This window comes from Muntiacus reevesi, chromosome 18 (assembly GCF_963930625.1).
Source record: "Muntiacus reevesi chromosome 18, mMunRee1.1, whole genome shotgun sequence".
In the NCBI taxonomy this organism is placed as follows: Eukaryota; Metazoa; Chordata; class Mammalia; order Artiodactyla; family Cervidae; genus Muntiacus; species Muntiacus reevesi.
This window is the reverse complement of record NC_089266.1, coordinates 43,199,619-43,223,709: the sequence shown is the minus strand read 5'-3', so window position 1 is coordinate 43,223,709 and position 24,091 is coordinate 43,199,619. Positions and strand designations below refer to the sequence as shown.

Here is a 24,091-nt window from a genome sequence, read left to right as displayed (position 1 = left end):
CATTTAATAACTTTTCCTTACAGCATGAGTAAACTTTTCAGATAATGGAAATTTAAACACAAAACCTAATTTTAACCACTTTAAAAAGATATCTTTCTGAGTATAAACATGACCTCAACGGAATTCCTTCATTATTACTGTCATTATAACATACACAATGGTGCCAGTTCTGTAATGATTGAGTAACACCTCCAGGGTGGACCAGAGTCATAAGAAATCATCTGCTTTGACACTGAATGAGCCCAAAGTTCTGTGCATTTGCTGTTTCTGCCATCTTGCTTATCTCAGCCCCACCCGAGCTATTAGCTATTTCTCAATGTATCCATCTGTTAGTTGCATGTTGAATTGGTATACTTCCCACACTTGGACCTAAGAGTGACTTCAGAGTAAGGAATATGCTTATGGGCTTTAAGATGTTATGTTCTTGGTGTGGCTTTTTTGTCTGGGTGCTTGTTCACCCCTAGATTTTCAGGTTGTTGCTGGAAGTAGGGAGTTGGGACACTACTATACTGTGTGGCTTTTTTGGACCCAGTAGGCTGTGTCAGAGACACAGAGACACTAGGGCGAGATTAGTACATCTAATAAGGGAGTTATCATTCTGTTCACTTACAGGGGTTACCTATCCCTGAGGTTACTTTTCCTGCCTAAACTCTTAAAAATGTTTCAACCTTGGAATACTATGTAAACACTCTATAAACATGTCACTATTTTTGTTGCACTCTTTGAAAGCAGAAAGCTTTACAGAAACCAAAATTCAAATCAGCTACAAGGTAAAGAAGAAATGTAAGATGAATTTCATGATAAAAAAGAGCAATATCTGCTGTAAACGGATAACAAGGGAATTCCTAATGTTGTATAGTAATATTATTGCTCAAATTTACATAAAGAGTACATTTACTGACCTGGGGAATGCTGGGAAGTTGCAAGTGAGGTCATGGAATTAGAAAGGTTAAGGTTAGCAGTAATACTAAGCTGGCTCTGCACTGCAGGAGGATAAGGAGATGTGGGTGTCAGGAGGGACTCCTCACTGGTTTCTTCATCAATTCCAGGCAAATACGTGTCAATCAAGGCATCAAGAAACTTAACAATAAGCTCAGCATAGTCTGGGATTTGTGTTTGCTGTAATGGAAAATACGAAATTATTTTAGCTCCGTTCTTTTTTATTTTTTCTAAATCCCCTTTGAAGCCAAAAAAGAGTAATTCAATTTTTATTTTGGGCTTAATTTACTATTTTTCTTCTTTTATACTACAGATCATTAAAAAAAGCGAGGGGGGGAATGAAATAATATTTATAGACTACCATGGGACTTATAACTGGGAATTTTATTCAGCTTACACTTAAGGCTTCCAGATGAACCTGCAATTACTGGAGGCCACGCGTAGACAAAGACTGAATTAATCCTGAGACAATCCAATTATCAGGAATGATGTCTACACTATTTTCCAAAACAGGGAGAATGAGCAGAGCATCATTCCAGCTGCCATTTAGAGATTCAACTAACTAATAAACACTCTAAAGAGAATGGAGGATTACTGGCCATCAAACCACAAAAGTTGCTGCATGACACACTTATTTCTGTGACTTCAGGCCCATTTTGTAAATGAAAGCCTTTGCATATCAAGAGGTATTCAGTAATAATAAAATAAAATAAAACTAAACACTCAATTTTTAAAACAAAGTTTACACTATTTACATTGATTCAGCACCCCTATCTCTAGAACACTCCACTAGGGGAAGAAATAGAAGTCCTGCCTTCAAGGAACCTCAATCAATTTGGAAAGAGAGCATATACAGAGAGAATCATTAAAAACATTATTTATGTCACACTATATCAACAAATGCCAATCAAAGAACAAACTGAATGGACCACATGAGGATATTTTCAGGGAAGAGTGAATCTAATGCAACAGCTTGAGAGGAAAAAAATGTTTTCACAAGGTAAATCTTTTTCATTATGTAATTTTAAAAACAGGTTTAATCAACATATAACATTGTATTAATTTCAGGTCATGAGGTAGATTTCGGCCATATGTAATGCTCTTTCCTAATCATAAGATACCTAAGTGTGTGCCTTAAGGTCATCAATTACATGAGGGACTGAGGGCAGAAAAGTTTACAAAGGTTTATTATACCTTTCTGAAAAGTCAAGCATAAATTTAGTTGATTTTTTTTTTTTTTTTGGCAAAAGCTAGTATATAAACATATTAAAGGTATTGCCTCTTGGAAAGAATCTTGAGGTAGAAAACTTTTAATAAAAATAACGTATGTGTTTGTATGAATCATTCTGGTTTTCAGCACATTGTGTGTTCTTAAAACAGGCATACTTATATAAGTAAAATTTTCATTTTGTCAGTAGAGAAAAATATATTTTCTTACCTTTGAAAAGGGTCCTGCAAACCTCCATAAGCCATTAAAACCAAAACCTGCAACAAATCAAATGTTACTCTTACAACAAGCAAGATAACTCTTTGAATCTTAATAGAAATTAAATAATTTATATGGCTGATGATATATAAAACCTACATGTACAGTAAAATCATTTTTTTGAGGATGAGTATCAAAGTAGACTAAAACTCACTGAAAGTACACTCAGTATAAAAACATAACTTTAGTTAAAAAGCTGCCAACCAGTTATCATACTGAACACAACATTAAGAGAGTAAGAAAATGGCACACTAGAGAGATATGAACAAGCCTATTCCTCATAAGAAATTCTTCAGCTAGTGTATTCTTTAGCAGCACGCCTGTGTCAAGTTCATCAACAATCCTCCTCCCGATACATTTATTTACTTTGCAGGTAAGATGTTTGGTATTGTGGTGGGGATTCTTCATGGTATACCACACTTTGCACAATTCCATGGATCGGATTTAACAAATTTGGATCTTGGCACAATGACAACAGGGTGTTGATCTTAGAGTCCAACAAATTGTGCCTAAAAAAAGTCAACAGAGGAACATTTTAAAGATTCATGTCAATGTATGACAAAACCCACTGAAATGTTGTGAAGTAATTAGCTTCCAACTAATAAAAAAAATAAAAATTAAAAAAAAAAAGAAAATAAAGATAAATTAAATGAAAATATACACTGGAAAACATATATTCTTTCCTAGAACAATGTGATAAAAATGAAGAGTGGTGAGTGCTTTTTTACTTCCTGGTGCTTTTCCAAATTTTCTAATATAAAGGTATTTGCTTTTCTGTTTTTTTTTTTTGTTCTGAGTTTATAGTCATCAGGAAAAATATGGTAAAGGCAACCAACTAGTAAAGTCACATAACTATGCTTAACTATACATGTTGACTGTCTGCTCAAGACAAGGCTGGCTACTATAAGTCACTCAGCATGCTTTAGCACCATCTCTTCCTTGATTACTGATATGTACCCAGGAGTTAAAACTAAATTTACTATTAGTCAGTGTTAATAAATGCTGAATCAGATCAAATAAGGAACACAAAATTAGCTTGGAGGGAGTGGAATATATGATCCAATTCAAACTTACGAGAAAACTGACTATTTCTAACCCAGCTACACTCCATTAATAAAAATAACCAAGGGCCAAGTACATAAAACTCTGAAATTTATGAATAAGATTAAACAAAAAGAAAGGCTTCCCAGGTGGCTCAGTGGTAAAGAATCTGCCTGTTAATGCAGGAGATTCAAGAGACACGGTTTGATCCCTGGGTGGGGAAGATCCCCTGGAGAGGGAAATGGCAATCCACTCCACTTGCCTAGAAAATTCCATGGACAGAGGAGCCTGGTGGGAGACAGTCCATGGGGTGGCAGAAGAGTCGGACACGACTGAACACGTACGTGCACACAGCAGGGAACTGGATCTCACGTTCTGCAACTAAAAGATTCTGTGTGCTGCCACTAAGACCAGACACAGCCAAATAAATAAATAAAAATAAATAAAATTAAAAACAAAAACAAGGAAATAATGACACTATACAGAAGGCCTACATTAGGAATGGTGGTGGTGGTTTAGTCGCTAAGTCGTGTCCGACTCCTGTGACCCCACGGACTGTAGCCCACCAGGCTCCCCTGTCCATGGGGTTCTCCAGGCAAGAACACTGGAATGGGTTGCCATTTCTTTCTCCAGAGGATCCCAAATTTCTTTGGGTTATTTAGATTTGAACAGTTTGAAGCTAATATGATTTCATCCCTTAAGAGAGAATAAAATTCATCTCCTAAATAAGAGGTCAGTTTTGCTTTCATTCAACTGTGGATTAAAAAGAAAACCTCTACTGAGAAAGAAACCATAACAGGTATGCTAATTTAAATATATTAATAGCAATCTAACAGTTTCCTCCTAAGTGAGGAAATGATGCTCATCACAATGAACAATGTATGGAAACAACAAGATAAAAAAATGTTCGCCCTGAGTGACAGGCCGAAACAAATCTTAGGTCTCATTAAACCCATTGTCTCTAAGCTAAAATCACTATCCACTACCTCATGTTTCCCTCTACACAATCAGTGAACACTACTGGGTGATACTTTTCCTAAGCTTTTATAAAACATTTGACTTCAGGACAGATACAAAAGTTAAATGCAGGTGGAGATACTTACACCACAGGAAAAACTTTGGGGAAAACAACACTGGCTTCTGCTAAGTATTCATAAAGAATTCGTTGATCAAACTCATCTGTAGTGTATTTCACCAGTGTAGCCTGCAAACAAAGTAAACAAAAAACATTTTATTTTGTGGCTGAATTTTTATCTGCTTTGGTGAGAAGCTGAATATAGACTTCCTTTCATGTTTTTAATATTTAAGGGCCTTCTAAGAGTAGACTGAAGGAAAAAAAACATAAAAAGCAAAAAACATTACCAGAACAGTAAGAAGAAGTGCTTGGATCTTCGGATCAGTAAGTACTTCTTCATCTAAAAGAACATTTGATTCAGACACTGAAACTTTGCGTAAATGTGGGTGCTGCTGTGATGAGGAAATCCTTTGGGTCTCTGTGGTAAGATATGGATTAACACTATCAGCTGTATTAATCGAATACAACACACCAGATACTACTTCACCTGCTATATTTTAATGTCACTTCTATAATTCAATAGTTTTTTAACAGACACTTAAATTATCAACATAAACGTCATACAAAATTACTACTCATCTGTATATGAAAGTTCTGGCTAGCTGTTTACAATGCTGTTTACAATCCTATGTATGATTACTTTCCACACATATTTCAGGATTTTGGCATTTTAAGGACTGTACAGCTTATTTTCTGAGAAAGAGCAAATGTTTCTATAATTCATCCTAATGACACTAAAAAATGGCTAGAAAGCAAATATGACTTTTAATGTACTCTCCCTCCTTACTTTCAATGATCTAGAATTATTAACTTTGTTTCTCACCCATTTCATAATCAGTTTCTGCTACTCTCCTCATTTTGGGGGGTGTTGTGATCCCTGATTCCATTTCTTGCCTTTTAGGAGCCTTTGTGTCTGATATCAAGTGATCAAAACTTTTCCTTGTTCCTATAAACAAAAGTTACAGAATATGGAAGTTTATTAACCACAGTGTCTGTGAATAGGAATATACTAAAAAGAAAATGTTTGGGCATAAAGTGTTTGCGTTTTCACTTAGGACCCAAAGAAAGCTCAAACATCCCTGGGGCAGAGTTCCTCTCTTCTCCATATTTCTTAGTCTTCTTAAGGAATTTTGGCTAAACAGCTGTTCTGTTTCAGGACTGGATGTGCCTTACTGGTCCAAATCAAACTGAGATTACATTCACTACACTGGAGGTAAACCAAACTCCACCAGCAAGCATAATATTTAATAATATTTAATAATAAGTACAGAGATAGGCGCTATTTAATAGCAAAGAACAATTATGTCTGAACCACCTTTTTTTCAATTTAAGGCATTCTGCTGGTGCCAAATGGCGAAGGCAATGGCAACCCACTCCAGTGTTCTTGCCTGGAGAATCCCAGGGATGGTGGAGCCTGATGGGCTGCCGTCAATGGGGTGCCGTCAATGGGGACACGACTGAAGTGACTTAGCAGCAGCAGCAGCAGCAGCTGGTGCCAAAAATGAGTCATTAACATGTGAAGAATTTCCAAATGAAGGCAAAATCAATCTTTGATTTTAGTTCTTCAAGCTCTGAAAAAAGGATCTGTATGCCTGAAAGTACTAAATAATTGATACACTGGGAAATGTTTCAAAAATAGCAAGGAGGACCATTCACTTGGCTTTGAGTTTCTATAATCGTGTTCTCTATCACTGTTGAAAAACTTTCTCTTAAAGTAAAAGCATTGAAATTGGGTTATTTGGAACTTACATATTTTCTGTTCTTTGTATTATAAGAAATTCTCTTATTTTTCTTGGTGCAGCTCTAAGAATAAATCTGGAATACTTGTGACAGTATTACTTTTTAAAACCCAGAACTGAAGCCACTATAATCACATCTGGACAACTGAACACTTGAGAAATTTAATCTTCTATTAACCTCAAGTTTCAATACTAATTCACAACAGTCATAAAAATCAAGGTCAAATAACTTAACAGCCCAAAGGATCTAGTCTAACTTCTTCATTTTCTGTACCTGTAAACTGAGGAAGCCATCACTTAAGAGATTAGCTTGAAGTCACAAGGCTAGATATTCAATCAGTGACCAGTTAAAACATCAAATTTCATTCTTCCTTTTTACTTTACACTCTGCATTCTTCCTGGGGGATCTCCTTTCACTTCTATAGCTTCAGCTCTCTAATGAGCTAATTAATTCTAAATGTGCCACCTGTCCACTTCTCTCTTCCTGATCTCCAGATGTATGTTTTCATTTATCTCTTAGATATACATTCCAAGAATTCTGAAGGTATCCGATACTGGAATGGGTAGCCATTCCCTTCTCCAGGGGATCTTCCCAACCCAGGGTTTGAACCTGGGTCTCTGGCATTGTGGGGGGACTCTTTACCTTCTGAGTCACCAGGAAAGTCCACATAAATTATCAACCAACCTGAATTACTTTGTGCTATAAATCTATTAGTCCCAATCTCTGTGAATGGAGTCACTACCCAGACAGTTTTTGAAGCCAGAAACTTTTGACATCTTTCTCGGCCTTCTCCCGCCCTACCTGGCCCGTATAGTCAGGCCCTAGTAAATTCCAGGAGTTGGTGATGGACAGGGAGGCCTGTGTGCTGCAGTCCGTGGGGTCGCAAAGAGTTTGACTGAACTGAATCGAAGTCCCAAAGCTGATCCCTTTTCTCCATTCTTCCATTGCTCTTGCCTTAGTGTAGGCCTATGCCATTTTTTGCTTGGACTGCTGTAACAATCTCTTAAATGATTCCTTTGCCAAAAAATTTCCCTTTCTCCATACTGTAGCCAAAAACCTTTCCTAAAAATAAAATTTCATAATGTCCCTTCCCTATTTAAAGATCCCTGCTGGATACTTTTGAAAAGGCTAAACTTCTTAACATGGCACAAAGTCTCCTACAGACTAGTTCCAAGCCTTCTCCAGCCTCATTTCCTGCCCCATTGCTTCTCCTGACTGTGCCTTATTCATGCTATTCCCACCTCTCCTGATGCATGCCTTCCTTATCCTGTGTCTACCTGGCAAACAGGTATCAAATCTTCAAGACCCAGTTTAAATGTTACCTCCCCTCTGTAGCTTTTCCTAATTTCCCCCAATCCTCAGTTTTCCCTCATCAAGATGTATTTAATGGCACCCAGGGATGCTGTTGCAATTGTATGATACTGTCTTAGCCATCAAACTATGAGCTTCCCCAAGGGCAAAGACTATGTAACTTTTTCATCTAGCACATGGGTTGAATGAATTCAATACTGCATTTTCTCTGAAGTTAGTTCTTCATTTACAACATCCTTGGCATGAAAATTGAGAATCACAAAACACTAAGTAACCAGAAAACTCCTAGAACATTATTTATGGCAGAGTATAAACAGAAAGAAACTCAAACAAAAGATAACAAATCCTATATGACTAGTCAAAGTGATTAACATTCATGGTTTCAATTTCTCTTATGGTTTATTGGTAGGTTACTTATTTTATACTTCCTTAGCCAAAGCTGTATAAGAGCACCTTTGTATTCAATATGTGGTGAGGCGGGATCAGTGGGTTCTTTCACTATTTACTTCAGGTTTTGAAAAGGGAAAGGGTCTCACAGCATTTTAGGTGTATTTCTCATGGGCAAATGTTGATATAAAATAGCAGTTTTAATTTTCAAGAATTCTATCTTCTTAGAGTAATAAAAAATACAATAATCAAAAACTCTTACCTTTTTGTTTTTTTAAGAAAAGATAGCAAATAGTATTATTACATTTCATAGCATATTGATATATTCTGCCCACAGATGATAATTTTGGAAAATACATTGTTAAAGGCCCTGCATCTGAATGCTGTGAGACTCTTTCTTTTCTGTGAGTACCTAATGTCTCTCCTACTCTCATTTACCTGCTGCCTGGCCAAGGCAGAATAAAACAAGTACAGCCACAATATTTAGTCTAAGAATCCTCCCCAAACTGTTTCAAGATCTCATTCTCATTCTTCTGTCTTAAATGATATGGCTTAACTGATCTATCAAACTCTCTTATCATTGGCATCAAAAACTTTGCTGCATCAAAACCAGAAAATTTTGATAATCTTTAAGAGCTTCAAATAATTTTCCAAGAGTGAAAGTATTTGACCATTTTTAAAAACAACTCTAAAAATTTCTATATAATTTAGATAAACTAACCAAGCAATTTCTTCGTGTTGGCCTGAGAAGGCTGACCCATGTCCAAGCTCATAGATTTCCTGGCTCGGGGACTGGTCTGGCCCGCAGGTGGATAGCTGGCTGCAAGGTACCCTTCAGAAGCTTTGGGAGAGGACCACGGCTGATGCTCCTTTAGTGTCCTGAGAGATTAAAACAATTGAGAAGAATCAATAAACATGATGACAAAAACAAGCATTCTTGGCCCTTCTAATTGGCTGTTCTATTTCCCAATGGCAGTGATTAATTAATTTTAAAACTGTATTTTAAAGCACTTTGGAGAACAAACTCTTAATTTATCTCCAGGAGGTATCCACTTTCTTGCTATGACATCTTATACATAGCAGGTACTCAACAAATGCTCAACTTAACTGTACTGCATTCATTTTTTAATAAAAGAAAATCAAGTCTAAATAGGCAATTGTACCACTGGTTTTAAAAACCAAGGGGAACACAGGCAAATTCACTTTTTACTTTCCATGACAAAAAGAACATTATCTCAAATAAATATAATCACAGGAATGACTAAAGAGTAAGACTACTGAAAACCAAGTATGCCTGGAAAGCTTCTGCATACACTGTTAACACCTGTTGGAAAATGCCAAGAGCTTTTTATTAAAAAGTGGGATGTTGATAAATTTAATGATACAAGCTCTACAAAGACATGATTATTTTCCTATGTTCAATACTGTACCTAACACTTAAAGGTACCATTAACTGAAAATATAAAAAAACTCCAAATGATGCCAATGTTATGGAATTTCTCTGTTTTAGTGAAAAACATGCTACCCAAAGCCACGCATGACAACAAATATAATTTGATTATCTTAACTAAATCTGCACTATAGAAAAATTTTTAGTAACTTTAGTGTGATATGAGTAAATACATAAATATGTTGGCATGTATATCTTTTTACAAATCTGTATACCTCAGTTTTCTATCACTAAGCTTGTAATGTTGCTTATATTTCACCTTAGGTTTTCCTAGGCCTTTTCCTACAGTCTGATACTTTCAAGATCATGTCTTCATCATTCAACTGACTTATGCTTAAAAAGAGACAAAGTAATGTTAACTAATTAGCACAAATAGGTAAGAAGAACTTTCTCACTACTAACCCACATAAAATATCGTACATTTATGAAATGAGTTCTGATTTACATTCTACCTTGATTATCTTTAGTTTCCCTTCTATATTACCTTCTGGATTACTCTGCTGCTTGACTCCATTGGCACAGAAAATCAAAACCTGATGAAATTATGTAATTATGGGAGGAGAAGCCCACTTACCTATAGCTAGGGTCACCATGATGAATGGGATATGTATCCATAGGAACATTTTCCATTGAAATATCAGTAAGAAGCAGAGACTTTCTATGTTTTAGGCTACAGCGACTTCGAACTTCCTCAGACACTGTAAGTAGAGCTAAAAAAAACAAGAAGGAAGATTTAACAATTTAATAAATCACAAATACAATTTAAAATAGGATATACTTCTTACAAGCTCCTAAAGAGAATAACAGCTGTTAAACATGCATGTAAAGAGTCTTGGAGAGTTGAAGTTTAAGGGTATAAACCCTTAGGACAGATTTGTTTATCTTTAAGGGTTTACCATCTGTTTTGGAAGGCTGCATGTAAACATTAAACAGAGATTTAAACAGTACCTATATAGTCCAGTGCTTTAAAGTATATTTGACATCAACAAACATAAAAGGTCAGTAGGCCAGGACTATAATGTCCATTTCTTAGGTAAAGAAAAATACTTTGAAATGTTAAATGATTTGCTCAAGGTCAAATGACTCAATAAAGTTGCTACAAAGTGAAGTCTGCTAAACTGGGAATCAGCACTTTCCATCAAACGACTATGTTTATACTCAATGCCCTGTAATGACCTCTATGGGAAAAGAATCTGAAGAGGGTGAATATATGTGTATGTGTGTGATTCACTATGCGGAACAGCAGAAACGAATACAACACTATAAATCATCAGACTCCAATTGAAAAAAAAAAGACTGTGTTCAACAACTGTGTTACATGTAAGTGCCAAGTGTTGCTGAAAGGAGAAACACAAACTGGGCAACAGCGAGTGAGGACAGCATGATGGAAGGAGGGGAGGGGCAGACAGTCTAGGCAAAACAGAGGGCATCAGGAATGAATATTAAAGAGACATAAAGGCACTTCTAGTGGGTGGCAAGTAGACTAGCTTAAAATAGCCCATCCATTCTGAAAGGAAATAAAAAATGAGCCTGTGACATTTAGAGAAAGAGGACAGGATCAGGAGGGCTGCTTCAGGGCTCGAGATGCTGCTGCTGCTGCTAAGTCTCTTCAGTCGTGTCCGACTGTGCGACCCTATGGACAGAAGCCCACCAGGCTCCTCTGTCCACGGGATTCTTTAGGCAAGAATACTGGAGTGGGTTGCCATTTCCTTCTCCTTCAAGATGCTAGGCTCAGGCATTTAGATTTTATGACAGACAACAGGGAGTTATGTAGTGTCGTGAACCAAAGATGACAAGAGAACCCATTTCATATACTAATGCAAATTCTTTTATAAGGAAAAATGTTTTGGCAAACTTTCCAAACTTTAACCAATACCACGGGACTGAGCTGCGAACTCTTTACTCTGCTAAGCAATCAGTAGAAGGACCCATAGGTGTCTGTACCTTTTCTGTGGTCCTTAGATATATATATGCACGCCAAGTCACTTCAGCCATGTCCTACTCTTTCTGACCCTATGGACTATAGCTCACCAGGCTCCTCTGTCCATGGGATTTCCCAGACAAGAATATTGGAGTGGGTTGCCATGCCCTCCTCCAGGGACCAAACCCCTGTCTCTTACATCTCCTGCACTGGCAGGCAGGTTCTTTACCACTAGCGCCACCTGTAAGATTAATCTTGTCTACTTTGTGTTTTTACCTGCCAAGTAAGCCACGCTCTGTGTATTCACCTCAAATTTGTCACAATTTCTGTGTTTATTAACCAGAGTTAGTAGTGTATGCAAAATTCTGACTGTTCTTGCGACAATGGCAGGTGAAGGATGCCTGTATCCTAGAAAAAATAAAAACAAACAAGAAGTTAATTATTTCTTTCAGTAAGCATTTGTTGAATTCTTACTCTGTGACTAGCAACTCTGCAAAGAAGAGAAGTATATAATGGGTAACTCCTGCCTTCTGAGACCAGCCATTGGGGAAGGTAAAATATACACATATGTGAACAGTTAATTAATTACATATAGGATTAAGCACCAAAAATGTGCAGAACAGAATAATGCACCCTAGAACATGAAGGCACCTCAGGGAGAGGAAAATTAGGAAAGATAATAAGTGTTTCAGATCTTCTATTCCCTACAACAGCACAAGGATTTTTTTAAAAACCTATTATTGAGGGTGTGGAGAAAAGGGAACCCTCTTACACTGCTGGTGGGAATGCAAACTAGTACAGCCACTATGGAAAACAGTGTGGAGATTTCTTAAAAAACTGGAAATAGAACTGCCATATGACCCAGCAATCCCACTTCTGGGCATACACACTGAGGAAACCAGATCTGAAAGAGACACGTGCACCCCAATGTTCATCGCAGCACTGTTTATAATAGCCAGGACATGGAAGCAGCCTAGATGCCCATCAGCAGATGAATGGATAAGGAAGCTGTGGTACATATACACCATGGAATATTACTCAGCCATTAAAAAGAATTCATTTGAAACAGTTCTAATGAGATGGATGAAGCTGGAGCCCATTATACAGAGTGAAGTAAGCCAGAAAGATAAAGAACATTACAGCATACTAACACATATATATGGAATTTAGAAAGATGGTAACGATAACCCTATATGCAAAACAGAAAAAGAGACACAGAAGTACAGAACAGACTTTTGAACTCTGGGAGACGGTGAGGGTGGGATGTTTAGAAAGAACAGCATGTATATTATCTATGGTGAAACAGATCACCAGCCCAGGTGGAATGCATGAGACAAGTGCTCGGGCCTGGTGTACTGGGAGGACCCAGAGGAATTGGGTAGAGAGGGAGGTGGGAGGGGGGATCGGGATGGGGAATATGTGTAACTCCATGGCTGATTCATGTCAATGTATGACAAAACCCACTGAAATGTTCTGAAGTAATTAGCTTCCAACTAATAAAAAAAAACAACAACTATTATAGTAGTTTAGCTTAAGATATGCTTTGAAAACAGGGTTTTATCACTTAAATTTTTTTTCTAGTTAAAGGAAGAAGCCTTATGATATTGGGACTATATGCTCTCAAAGGTCAAAGAAATGGGTTGATTAGGGTAAGTTTGATCTTTGGACAGCTTTTAATCACTAATGCAACTCCATTTAAAATAGGGAATTTGTACACTGGAAATATTTCATATTCCTTTAGAAATACAGAATAAGCAAGTGCTTTATCAGCCTAGTTGCAATTCATCTTGCAATTCATCTCTTGGTATCTTGTAGTTAGTGTAGTATCTTTTAAGCAATCCTTATTCACTTTAGAGATTAAAACTGTCAGTAGTTTTTTGCAAAGATTTCATAAGGTGGTGAAATAAAATGCATACATTCACACCAGTGTGTGTGTATGTGTGTGTGTGTACCTGGTTAAAAACCTGGGGGAACTTCTATGATCCCTCAAGCCTAACAATCATTTAAATTGATACAACACTGCAGATTCAAGTTTTAGCTTGAGTCTCTAATTTTGGCCAAATCTAAAACCAGCAATTCATGCCAGCTCCTTATTCCAGGCCATAATTACACTGCTTTTGCTTCTGACTCACCCTATATGCCATTTCTGTTAACTACAGTTTTGGGCCATGCCTGTACCAGATTAATAAACCTAAGCTAACATTCAGTGAAGTCAGAAGCAGGGAGTAAAGTCAGGTGAGCGAGTGAATGAGCTCACTCTGAGGAATAACTGGAGATCACTGCTGTAAGTAATATAGAAATATGGAGGTGGGAGAATGGGGACCAGAGGGCGAGGACCTATGGTATGTAATAACAGTACTGAACAACAGTAAATTAGTAACAAGTTAAGACAATCTCTGGTCAAATCTCAAATTTCTAACATGAGTTACTCAAATAACATTTATTAATTTGTAATCTGTCTTATTTGATACAGAAATTAGGCTCTATTAAAATACATTCTAAACAAAACATAACTCACTAAGATATATAGTTTGCATTTAAAGTAAGACATAGGAGCCAAATTATATCAAGCACTCAATTATTTTAGTTACTTCTGGCTTCTTGATACTATTTCATAAAAATATTTTGACACAAGGCCTCTACCTTTTAAGAGGTGTCCAACCAGTGCGAAGTTAAAGTTAGAGTTGAAATTGAGTCCAACAAAATGATCCATTTGTTTGCAGTGCCATTCCAGAGGGTTCCGGATTGCCATGAACACTTCCTCTGGACTCTATTAAAAATAATCATGAGACGGTTGATGGGGTTCACACAGAAGGGTCACTAAATTGGATTTTGTTTGCATTCAACAGCTATGGCAAAGTAAATAATCCTTTTAGGTTGAGAAAAATTATTTTCAGATGACTACAAAATACCATAGAACATATAAGGTACTACAAATAAATTAGTGCAAGACAGTCAAGCATGTAGGGAATAAGGTGATGGAAGATACAACAGCTTTGATTTATAATGCAAAATAAGTGACTGTCAATTTACATCCTGGTGACTTTTAAAAACTGATACTGTTATTTTAAATAAGACCATGCATGGAATCGTAGGTGGGACTTTGGGTACTATGACTGGATCCCCAAGAGAATGAAGAGGACTCGTGTTTACTGAGGGCCTGCTGTAGACAGTGTGAGATGCGCTACTGTGCTGAAACCTTAAAGCAATTCTGCCTAACAGATATCAGCTCCATTTTACAGACTGATCAACTGACTGATATGTCAGTGAGCCAAACAAACAGACAAAAACTACCAGCCCTGGCAAATTTGACGTTCTAGTGTGCTAAAACAAAGAACTGAAACTCAAAAATGCTATGTAACCTGACCTCTAAATTAAGGTATTAAAAAAAATAAATAAATAAATTAAGGTATTTAACAATATTTCCTAAAGTGCGGTTTCAGGAATACCTGCCTTAAAGTCACTGATGATGCTTGTTTAAGGGTGGAAAGTACTGGGTTCAATCTCAGAATCATGGGAAGTGGTAAGGCCCAGGAATTTGCATTTAAAAAAAAAGAAGCCCTGTGATTCTCTTATACACAGAGATTTTATTTTAAAGCAAAAACTGAAAGTACTTAGGGTCATGTTCAGGTCTGTCTAGGTTTCTACCTCAAAGAAAGAAAAACATTAGACTATAAAATAAATGTAGAGAGATGTTTAGAGTAACATTTTCTATAATAAAAAAAGATAACAGACAAATCAAATGTTCATTAATGGGCAAATGGTTAAATAAGTTGTGGTTCATGCATTCTGTAAAATACTCTGCAGTCATGAAGAAGAATTATACACACACACATGAAATTTTGTGTGTGTGTGTGTATATATATATATGCTTTACAAAGATGTTCATATTGTTAAAAAAAGCAAGTTGCAGAATATTATGTAAATATTAAAGTATTAGCTTACTGTAAGTTCAATGTATATATATATTTTCAGCTTTACTGAGGTAAAACTGACAAAATTGGAAGGTATTTAAAGTGTACAATGTGATGATTTGAATAATGAATGTATATCCTTTCACATATACATTTCTCCCATTAAGTTAATAAACTATAAACTATCACTTCACATCATATCCCATCCCCCTTTTTGGGGGAGAACATTTAAGTTCTCCTCTCTTAGCAAATTTCAATTTATAATACAACAATTATGTTATCAACTATAGTCATTAGGTTAAATAATAGATCCTCAGACCTTATTCATCTTTCATTCTGGTAACTTTTTATTTTATTTTATTTTTATTTTTTTCATTCTGGTAACTTTTAACAAGCTTTATTAACTGATTCCTAGTATCCAGAGACACTGGAGTCAATATTAACTTCTGCTAATGGTCTATTTTGCCAATGAAAATGCCAAGGCAGATATTCCTAGACAAACACTTCACTTACAAATATCCTATATTCACACAAAAGGCCAATAGCTAGCCATCTCTCTGACCACTGCTGTCCCAAGACCACTCCAGAAAAGGGAAATGGGATTAGGAAAGAGAGGTTCTAGTTCCAAGTCAGATGTACAAATAGGAACAAGTTACCTGACTTCTTTGTTCTTTTCTGTCCTATAAAATGGATGATAAAACTTCAAGATAACTTCTAAATCTAAAATTCTGTTTCCATATTTCCCAGAGCCCCAGCTGTTCTGGGTCTACACTACACTACTGTTTGGAAGACAAAACAAACGATGTTTAAACCAGGCATCTCCACACATAAAACCATGCTCTGGTCTGTTTCTTTCTTCTCACAAGCTCTGTTAATTTTGCTTTAAGCAAATCTCTTACTATATACACATATTTATCTTAAAATTCCTCTCTTTTCTCCTAGACTCTTCTCTTTTTTTTTTCTCCAAAGACAAAACGAATATAATTTCTTCCTATTGTATTTCTTTTACTATACTCTGTAAACCAAAATCCAATCTCAATCAAGACTAATAGGTGTTAAGAGGGGTGGTGATGGTATTAATATGTTTTAAAGTGGGATTAAGCAAACAAAAGACTAGCATAATCAAGTGTCCAAAAGTTTCCTTTAGACTCCTCCAAACTCCTTATCTGCTTCTAATTATACCTATTTCTCATTAAGTACCATGATTCAATAAAAGTAAGCTTATTTTTAGATTATTTCTTCATGAAGTGAAGTAGGGGTGGGGAATGCTAACCTTTACCCGTAGGTTATGAAATTATAATTAACGAATGTACAGTGCATAAGACAGCATAGAGCCTAGCAAGGTAGCTATTATTATTACTCAATGTTTTTATCCTTTTTCTGTTTACCAATATTGGGCAAGTACTGTGTTTTTGCTATTTTTATATAAAAAAGTATGCAAAGTTTAAACCATTTTTATGAGCTAGTAAGGAATTATATTCACAACCAGTTGCACAGAAATTCATATTTAAAGATGGATCTCTTCTAATTTTAAAAGACAACAACAACAAAAAGGAGATGCTCTAACATGCATAATTTAGAAACACCAACCAAAAGCTTGTTTACCTTGTCGTTGAATATTCGGAGACTGTCTAAGGTGTGCAGGTTTTGTTCCAGAAGTGCAGTGCCTGCTGAATACAAGTTGACCTCATCGAGCTGCAGCACTGCCACAGCAACCCAAAAGAGGGCTTTGTGCAGAGGGGAGTCCTAGGCAGGGGAGACGCACTCCAGGTTAGTAAGATACACCACCGTCCCATCAAAACACATTGCAGTATACAAGAAATCATGTGTGCGCTCAGCCATGTCTGACTCTCTGTGACCCCATGGACTGTAGCCCACCAGGCTCCTCTGTCCATGAGATTTTCCAGGCAAGAATACTGGAGTGGGCTGCCATTTTCTACTCCAGGGAATTTTCCCGACCCAGGGATCGAAACTGCATCTCCTGCACTGGCAGGCGCGTCTTTACAGCTGAGCCATTGGGGTAGCTCCTTAATAGAGTTTATCTAGAAGTTTCTATCTCATTTACACTTGCTTTCCTTAGAAGTTTCTTCAGTTGAGTTACTTTGCTTGCTTACAAATTTGTAACAGATATAACAAGATTTTATTTAACATATTAAACCTAGGCATAATGAAAATATTATGCTTAATATTTTAAGCATGTCTATATTAATTAGATCAACAAATTTTAATACCAGGTACTTAATACTGACTATTTCTTAATTCATGTGAACCTGAAATCCACTTAGGTTAATTTCTCTTGTATTTAGAACTGCTCGATTTGCAAGTGCTTACTTTTCTTTAGGCTGGTTAGGTTAGAGCTCATTTTACAAATTAACCTCAGTAATATTATCCAAAGACAAAGAAACATACTGAGACATACATATATCCAAACAGACACAATGAGAGATATACCTTCATTTTCTAAACTTAGTCATGAATCAGATATGACAATATAAAACAAAATGTAAATAAGTTGGAATAATAAAATTTAAAAGGTTTCTTTCCTTCCCCCACCCCTCAGTTTCAGCAGTTAAGAGACAGTCTAGATAAGTGATCCAGAGAGCTCTGGGTCTCAAGGGACAGGGAGCGAAAATCAGGTTCTCCTAGTAGGAGTTACTGCCCTCAGGACAAGAATTCTAAAGAGAGATTTTTTTTTTCCGTCAAGCTTTCTCTACTGTTTTGGGAATTAAATTGGTTGGGGGTCAATTTTCTACTGGCATTGGGTAATAAAGTGGTGCAATTAAAGGTTCATAATTTTCATAGATACCCCGTTTTCTTTTTTTTGTAATGGTTTTGAAAAGTTGGCCAGTCAGTGTAACAAGAGTGTTTTGTGTGTAACTCAGACCAACCTAGACTGTCTTTTTGACAAGAGTAGCTAAATCTTCATCTAAGCCTTCTTTAAAGGTGGAGTTAAGCAAAAGGATCATTTTAGTTGTTAGAGAATGATTCAAATGTCAAGCCAGCATATTGCTTAAAGCTTTTTTCCCCCAATCTTCTATAATAGTTTGGATTGATTCATCCGATCTTTGCTTGCACTGTTGAATCTTTGTCCATTTATGGTTTTTTGGAGGAAGCTCTGAGGTAGGTTTGAGTAATTTCTGAGTTAATTCCTTGTATTTGGTGCAAGCTTCTGCACTATGTATTCAAAGTCCTTTAAGGGGTATTTTCACCCTGCTTTCTCTAGTCATTCCCTTGTTTTGCTTTCAGAAACTAACAGCTGCATTAGTTGATACAGATATGAAACCCTGGGCTCGTAGGTCCATATGGTCAATTAAAATTCCTTAACAAATCCCAGCGGATCCTGACTGGGATTGGGAAATTCCTTGGCTAAACCCCTAAGTTCTGTTCAGATCCAGGGTGTATAGGTAAGCATCGAGGATGATTAATTTCTCCCTGTAATAGGTTTCACCTTAAGGGAGCTATAATCACTTCTGATTTTTTTTATCCTCCTCTGCTGGGGAGAGGTGAGAAGCAGGAGGCAGAAGAGCTGCAAGACAAAAAGCATCTGGGCCAGACACATTCCATTCAGTTTGACCTTACAGTTAGGATTGCACAGTGTCTTTTTCTAACTGTGCACACAAAAATATCAATTTTGGAATATCAAAAGAACCCCAATTTGGCCATTTTAGAATGTTTGTAGAACATAGAGCTCAATACTAGGAACATATAGGTCTTTATTTCTCTGTAATCTCTCTCAATCTGGCATATCTTTGTACTCAATTCACAGAAAACAACTTTAGAGTTGGAAGATAATACTATGCCATTACTTAGTCAATTTATTGATGTGGAAACATAATGTCCGGATGTTATACAGATGACCTGCCTGAGGTCACAAAGCTGAGATGAGCTCAGACCACCCTGAAACAGGGTCTGCTATTATCTTATTCCCTTTAAATGTTATCTTCACTTAGCACCAGACTCCTGATTACCAGGTGAACTTTACCCCAACTTTACATTTCTCTACAATATGATCACCAACTAACCCATCGTGTATTTTAACTACTTTATTATCTAGCCACTCCTCAACTTTCACATTCATTCCAGAATAAAAGTTCCATGAAAGCAGATAATTTTATTGGCTTTGTTCAGTATTATATCTCTAGCACCTAAAACAGCACTTGGCACATAGCAGATGCTCAACTTGATGAAAGAACTAAGAATATATATCCATCTTTCCTTTAAGCACTGATAAAACAATACCCAATACTTAAGAACATACTCTCCATGCTCATTCTTCCTCTAATATAAATAAAACAACTGAATTTTAAGGTAAGACGTTCACTGTAACTATAGCTTTTTCTTTATAATTTCTCTATCCATCTTATTTTCTAAACTCTTTGAAAGAAAATAACATTTAACACTAACACCCAAAATAAATGCACTCATTTTCTACACAGTAATTACCTTATTAAGAAGTGGTTGTAATTTGGTTAGTGCTATTACTGTAGCTTCTATCAGAACTTGACTGTTGTAAGTATCAGGTCCTTTTAAGCAACTCTCAAGAGCCTTTTAGAGAAACAGAATTCTTTATGTTACTTTCATAGAAACAAAACATTTACTCCTAAACTGAATTTCGGAATTATTTCAGGAACAATTCCTTATTTAATAAGTGCGAGAATTATTTCCAATGCTGTGGTGATCTTGGTAGCTAGTAAACACATTTGGAATCTTTTTTAAAAGTATTTCTATAGTATATTCCAACATAGTAAGTCAGGAATTGTTATAGCAATTACAAATTACATAATTTTATATAAGGCTAGTCTTTGTTGTTGTTTAGTCACTAAGTCATGTCTGCCTCTTTGTAACCCCATGGACTGTAGCCCACTAGGCTCCTCAGTCCATGGGATTTCCCAGATAAGAATACTGGAGTGAGTTGCCATTTCCTTCTCCAGGGGAATCTTCTCCATTCAGGGATCAAACCTCCCTCTCCTGTATTGCAGGTAGATTCTTTACCACTGAGCCACCTTAGAAATATTATCTAGTTAATATCTAGTTAAATGCTTATAATAAAATATTAAGAGTACCTTCTGCCAAAAGAAATAGTTAATTTTTTTAAGATTCTTCTCTAGAGAGGCTTCACTTCAAAGAATTATAATAAATAATCAAAACCCATTTTTAAAGATTCAATAAACAACATATAAGGTATTTTATTAAATTCAAATTTAAATGTCCCTTAGAAAAATTCAAGATATACTTTACAACTTGGGAACCACAAATATTTGGGAAGAGACGGGGAAGTACCTTGCTGAGAATACGGATAATCTGCTTTATCTGTCCATGAGATACTCGTTTGCTAATACAGCCAAAGACAACAAGAGCTCTCGGTTGCAGGGATGGGTTATACTGGAATGCAAATCTGCAATTAAAAAATTCAAAGAGCTTATGAAAACTTTTGTTCTTATATATATACATATAAATACATAGAATAATTATTTAAAATATCAATTATGCAGTAATATCTATCTTTTCAACAGTATACATACTTTTGTAACTTAACTTTGGGACATACCTTTGCGCTAGTTCTGTCCATTGGTCCAGCCACTTGCATGTTGGAATATCTCTCATACATGCCTAAAAAAAAGATACTCTGAATATATTTATGTATATAAATGTTTCTAGAAACATTCTAAACACAGTCTGTATGAATGTTTTTATTTAAGCATTAAGTACAAAAAGAATAAAACAGTATTTCTTCTATACAGTACCAGTGGAGTTTTAAAAATGAGTTTAGCTTCTTATCATTTTGCCTTCTATACCTCCATGATCTCCAACAAAGCCTCTGTGACTGTTTCCAAGGATGTCAAAGCAAAAGTCTCCCTCTCATAGGAGCCAGGAGAGAATGACCTGTCCCGGTAACTGGAGCGGAAGGCGATGACAGCAGCTGACTTGACTTTGCTAATGCCAAACAGCAGGTAAAATTTGGGTAATGAGAACTCTGTCAAGCTGAGTCTCAAAACTTGCTTGGTCTCTTCTATAAAAGAGAAAAGGAACAAGTAAAGACTTTAAAGATATAATTTTTTAAAAAAAATTCTGAAGTGTCACATATTTTATTATGAATTTATAAAAATTGAATATCATATCAAATTACCTAACAGTGCTCCCTAAATCAGCCCTCTGGATATGTTAGCTTCATGCTCATCAATTAACTCCCCATCTACAAATCCGTACTAGGAGAGCAACACTGTTAACCAGTGCTGAGTTTGAAGCTTAGGTGGTAACTACTAGGTTTCCATGAAAAATGTGCATACAACATCTCAGCTGTGGCTTGAGATGGAATGAAAGTAATTCATTCTTTTTCTTTTCGACTGTATCTTATGTCATTGCCGCTGCTGCTGCTAAGCCACATCAGTTGTGTCCGACTCTGTGTGGCCCCATAAACGGCAGCCCACCAGGCTCCACTGTCCCTGGGATTCTTCAGGCAAGAATACTGGAGTGGGTCGCCATTTCCTTCTCCAATGCATAAAAGTGAAAAGTGAAGTCACTCAGTCATGTCCGACTCTTAGCGACCCATGGACTGTAGCCCACCAGGCTCCTCCATCCGTGGGATTTTCCAGGCAAGAGTAATGGAGTGGGGTACCAGTGCCTTCTCCGATTTCATGTCATTACTATAGATCTAAATAAGCAGCTTGGTGTGAAGCATCATAATATTAATAAATAAATAGGTAATCTAGGCTAATCAGGTGGTATAAAATGGGGAAAGGACTTGGTAAAAACACACACTGCTTTCCTGGAACTTACCACTAAAATGAAGTTGTGAACAAGTACACAGAGAGTGAATGATGTTAATGACCAATCCATGTGTGGAAGCTCTCAAGGAGAGTGGCCCTGTGGCTACTAAGAAAGTAACAACGTGGAAGAGGTAGGGGAGATGAGCTGCCACGTCGAGGGAATTGTTGAAGGACAGCATTAGCATGTAGCGAGCCAGAATGGCAATGTCATCCCACATAAGATGTTGCTCTAAAGTAGGAGTTGGAGATAGGCATGTCTTGTCAATTATTTTGCACATCCTTCCAATAACCTGTAAAGAAGCAAAATTTAAAAAAAAAAGGGAGCTAGAAAGTTTTATCACAAAAAATTTCTTCTTAAAATGATATAAAACAAAAAACCTCCTGATTAAAAAGAAAACAAAAAACAGATACATCAAACCATACCCCAGAAGGCAAAGGAAAAGTGATTACCTTGCTTGAAACCAATTTCACATTTCCAGAAGCCAGAGCTACAGCAGTATCTGCCATCACCTCAGCCTTTATTGATCCCAAGCCACCAGTTGCACTGGTTTTGATGAAACTGTCCAGTACAACATCAAGGAGGTCTGTAATCTAGTGGAAGAGGGAAAGATTAACTTACATTTTAGCTATTCTACCAACTTAATTTTTAACTTAAAAATAATTCAAGGAGCAGTCCAATCAATATGAAAATTCTGTTTTACCTGAGGCCTCCAAAACACTAGGTTTTATTTAGAGACTTGTCAGAAATTTATCATAAAATATCCAGAAAAGGATCAGAACAGTCACTCAATTCCTTCAGAGACTGGTATTAAAAAATTTTAAATCTCTACATATATTATTTTCATTCACTTTTAAAGCACCTCTGTTCTCTAAGACAATAATGTATCAGCAGTATAAAGTACAATTATTCTAAAATAAAAGAAATGACTTCAAAGTACTGAAATGTTTTGTAGAGCTACAAAACTGGCTCCAAGGTCATTTAAAATAATGTGGAGGATTCACAGCATTATCTGAATAAGGATATTGCCTCCTTAAGTGATTACTTTGAATAAATGACAGCATAATTCTTGTCAGATAGAAATTACATTATACTATTTTAATATTGGCATTCTTAAAATAGAACTATAAGTGAGAGCAAGAGGCCCAAATAACATCATTAGCAAACATTTACTGACACCTGTGGTAGACAGGATACTAGAATATACAAGGCACTACTTATCAGAAACAATATCAGATTTTCACAGTTAAATTCTACATGCAGCCATCCCTTGGTGTCCGCGGAGATTAGTTCCAGGACCCCCTGAAGATATCAAAGTCCCTCACTTAAGAAATGGCATAGTACAGTTGGCCCTCAACACCTGTAGGTTCTGCACATTATGGATTCTGTGCAGCAACTGTAATAACGCTATGGAAAAGAGTGCTATCATAATTAGTTTTTCTCTGGCTCTGAGACACAGACTCCTATAGTTCTGAAGTGGATCAGGAGTTATGTGGGTGTCTGGCATGCTTTCTGAAAAAGGGGACTGTCTTTTTCTATAGCTATATCCCTAGTGCAGTGCTTTGCACAATGTGGGTATCAGACAAATATCTGCACCAAGGAGGTACTAGATAAATATTTGAGCAAACTCAATACCTGCCCAAGGCTCCCCCATATTTTTGCTTGAATAGATGGATACATCTGTTTCTCATTTATGGTCATTGTTATCAGCTTATCAAGAATTGCAGTAACTCTCTGTCGCTTGGCATCATCATTGTGCTTACAAAAACGTACTAGATTTGATAGCCATGGAGTCATGTACTCCAAACAAAGGTGTTTCAATTCAATACCTGGGGGGGGAAAATTACATTATTAGCACAGATGGTCCACGAAAATGACATCAACAATTATTTCAAAATAGAAGATTGGGAGGAAAAAAGGTACAAGGTAAAGACCATAACCTAGAATCAGGCCTGGAGAAAAGAGACTTGGCAAATATATTACTGAAGAGAGAGATGAAGAAAGAGAACAAGCCTTAAAAGAAAGTAATCTCATTAAGCCAATTTTTGAAAAGTTTTATATT

General features: G+C 36.4%; 1 protein-coding gene across 7 annotated transcripts in view; it reads right to left on the bottom strand.

The window, feature by feature from the left end:
• The window catches only part of NF1 (neurofibromin 1), a 240,955-nt gene that overhangs the window by 14,146 nt on the left and 202,718 nt on the right, over positions 1-24,091 (bottom strand). For 6 of the 7 annotated variants that reach the window (XR_010659685.1, XM_065910020.1, XM_065910024.1 and 3 more), the window contains 18 exons: positions 23,665-23,858; positions 22,482-22,622; positions 22,042-22,321; positions 21,060-21,274; positions 20,813-20,874; positions 20,545-20,659; positions 19,708-19,809; positions 16,870-17,010; positions 13,994-14,120; positions 11,627-11,758; positions 10,004-10,139; positions 8,701-8,858; positions 5,365-5,487; positions 4,829-4,959; positions 4,570-4,670; positions 2,792-2,934; positions 2,378-2,424; positions 903-1,119 (listed from right to left, as the gene is read on the bottom strand). Coding sequence is in view for 6 of the 7 variants with exons in the window: in XM_065910020.1 (XP_065766092.1) it covers positions 903-1,119; positions 2,378-2,424; positions 2,792-2,934; positions 4,570-4,670; positions 4,829-4,959; positions 5,365-5,487; positions 8,701-8,858; positions 10,004-10,139; positions 11,627-11,758; positions 13,994-14,120; positions 16,870-17,010; positions 19,708-19,809; positions 20,545-20,659; positions 20,813-20,874; positions 21,060-21,274; positions 22,042-22,321; positions 22,482-22,622; positions 23,665-23,858 (2,565 nt within the window). In the remaining variant the exon portion in view is untranslated. The remainder of the gene's footprint in view (positions 1-902; positions 1,120-2,377; positions 2,425-2,791; positions 2,935-4,569; positions 4,671-4,828; positions 4,960-5,364; positions 5,488-8,700; positions 8,859-10,003; positions 10,140-11,626; positions 11,759-13,993; positions 14,121-16,869; positions 17,011-19,707; positions 19,810-20,544; positions 20,660-20,812; positions 20,875-21,059; positions 21,275-22,041; positions 22,322-22,481; positions 22,623-23,664; positions 23,859-24,091) is intronic. The other variant, XM_065910026.1, reaches the window with a different exon arrangement.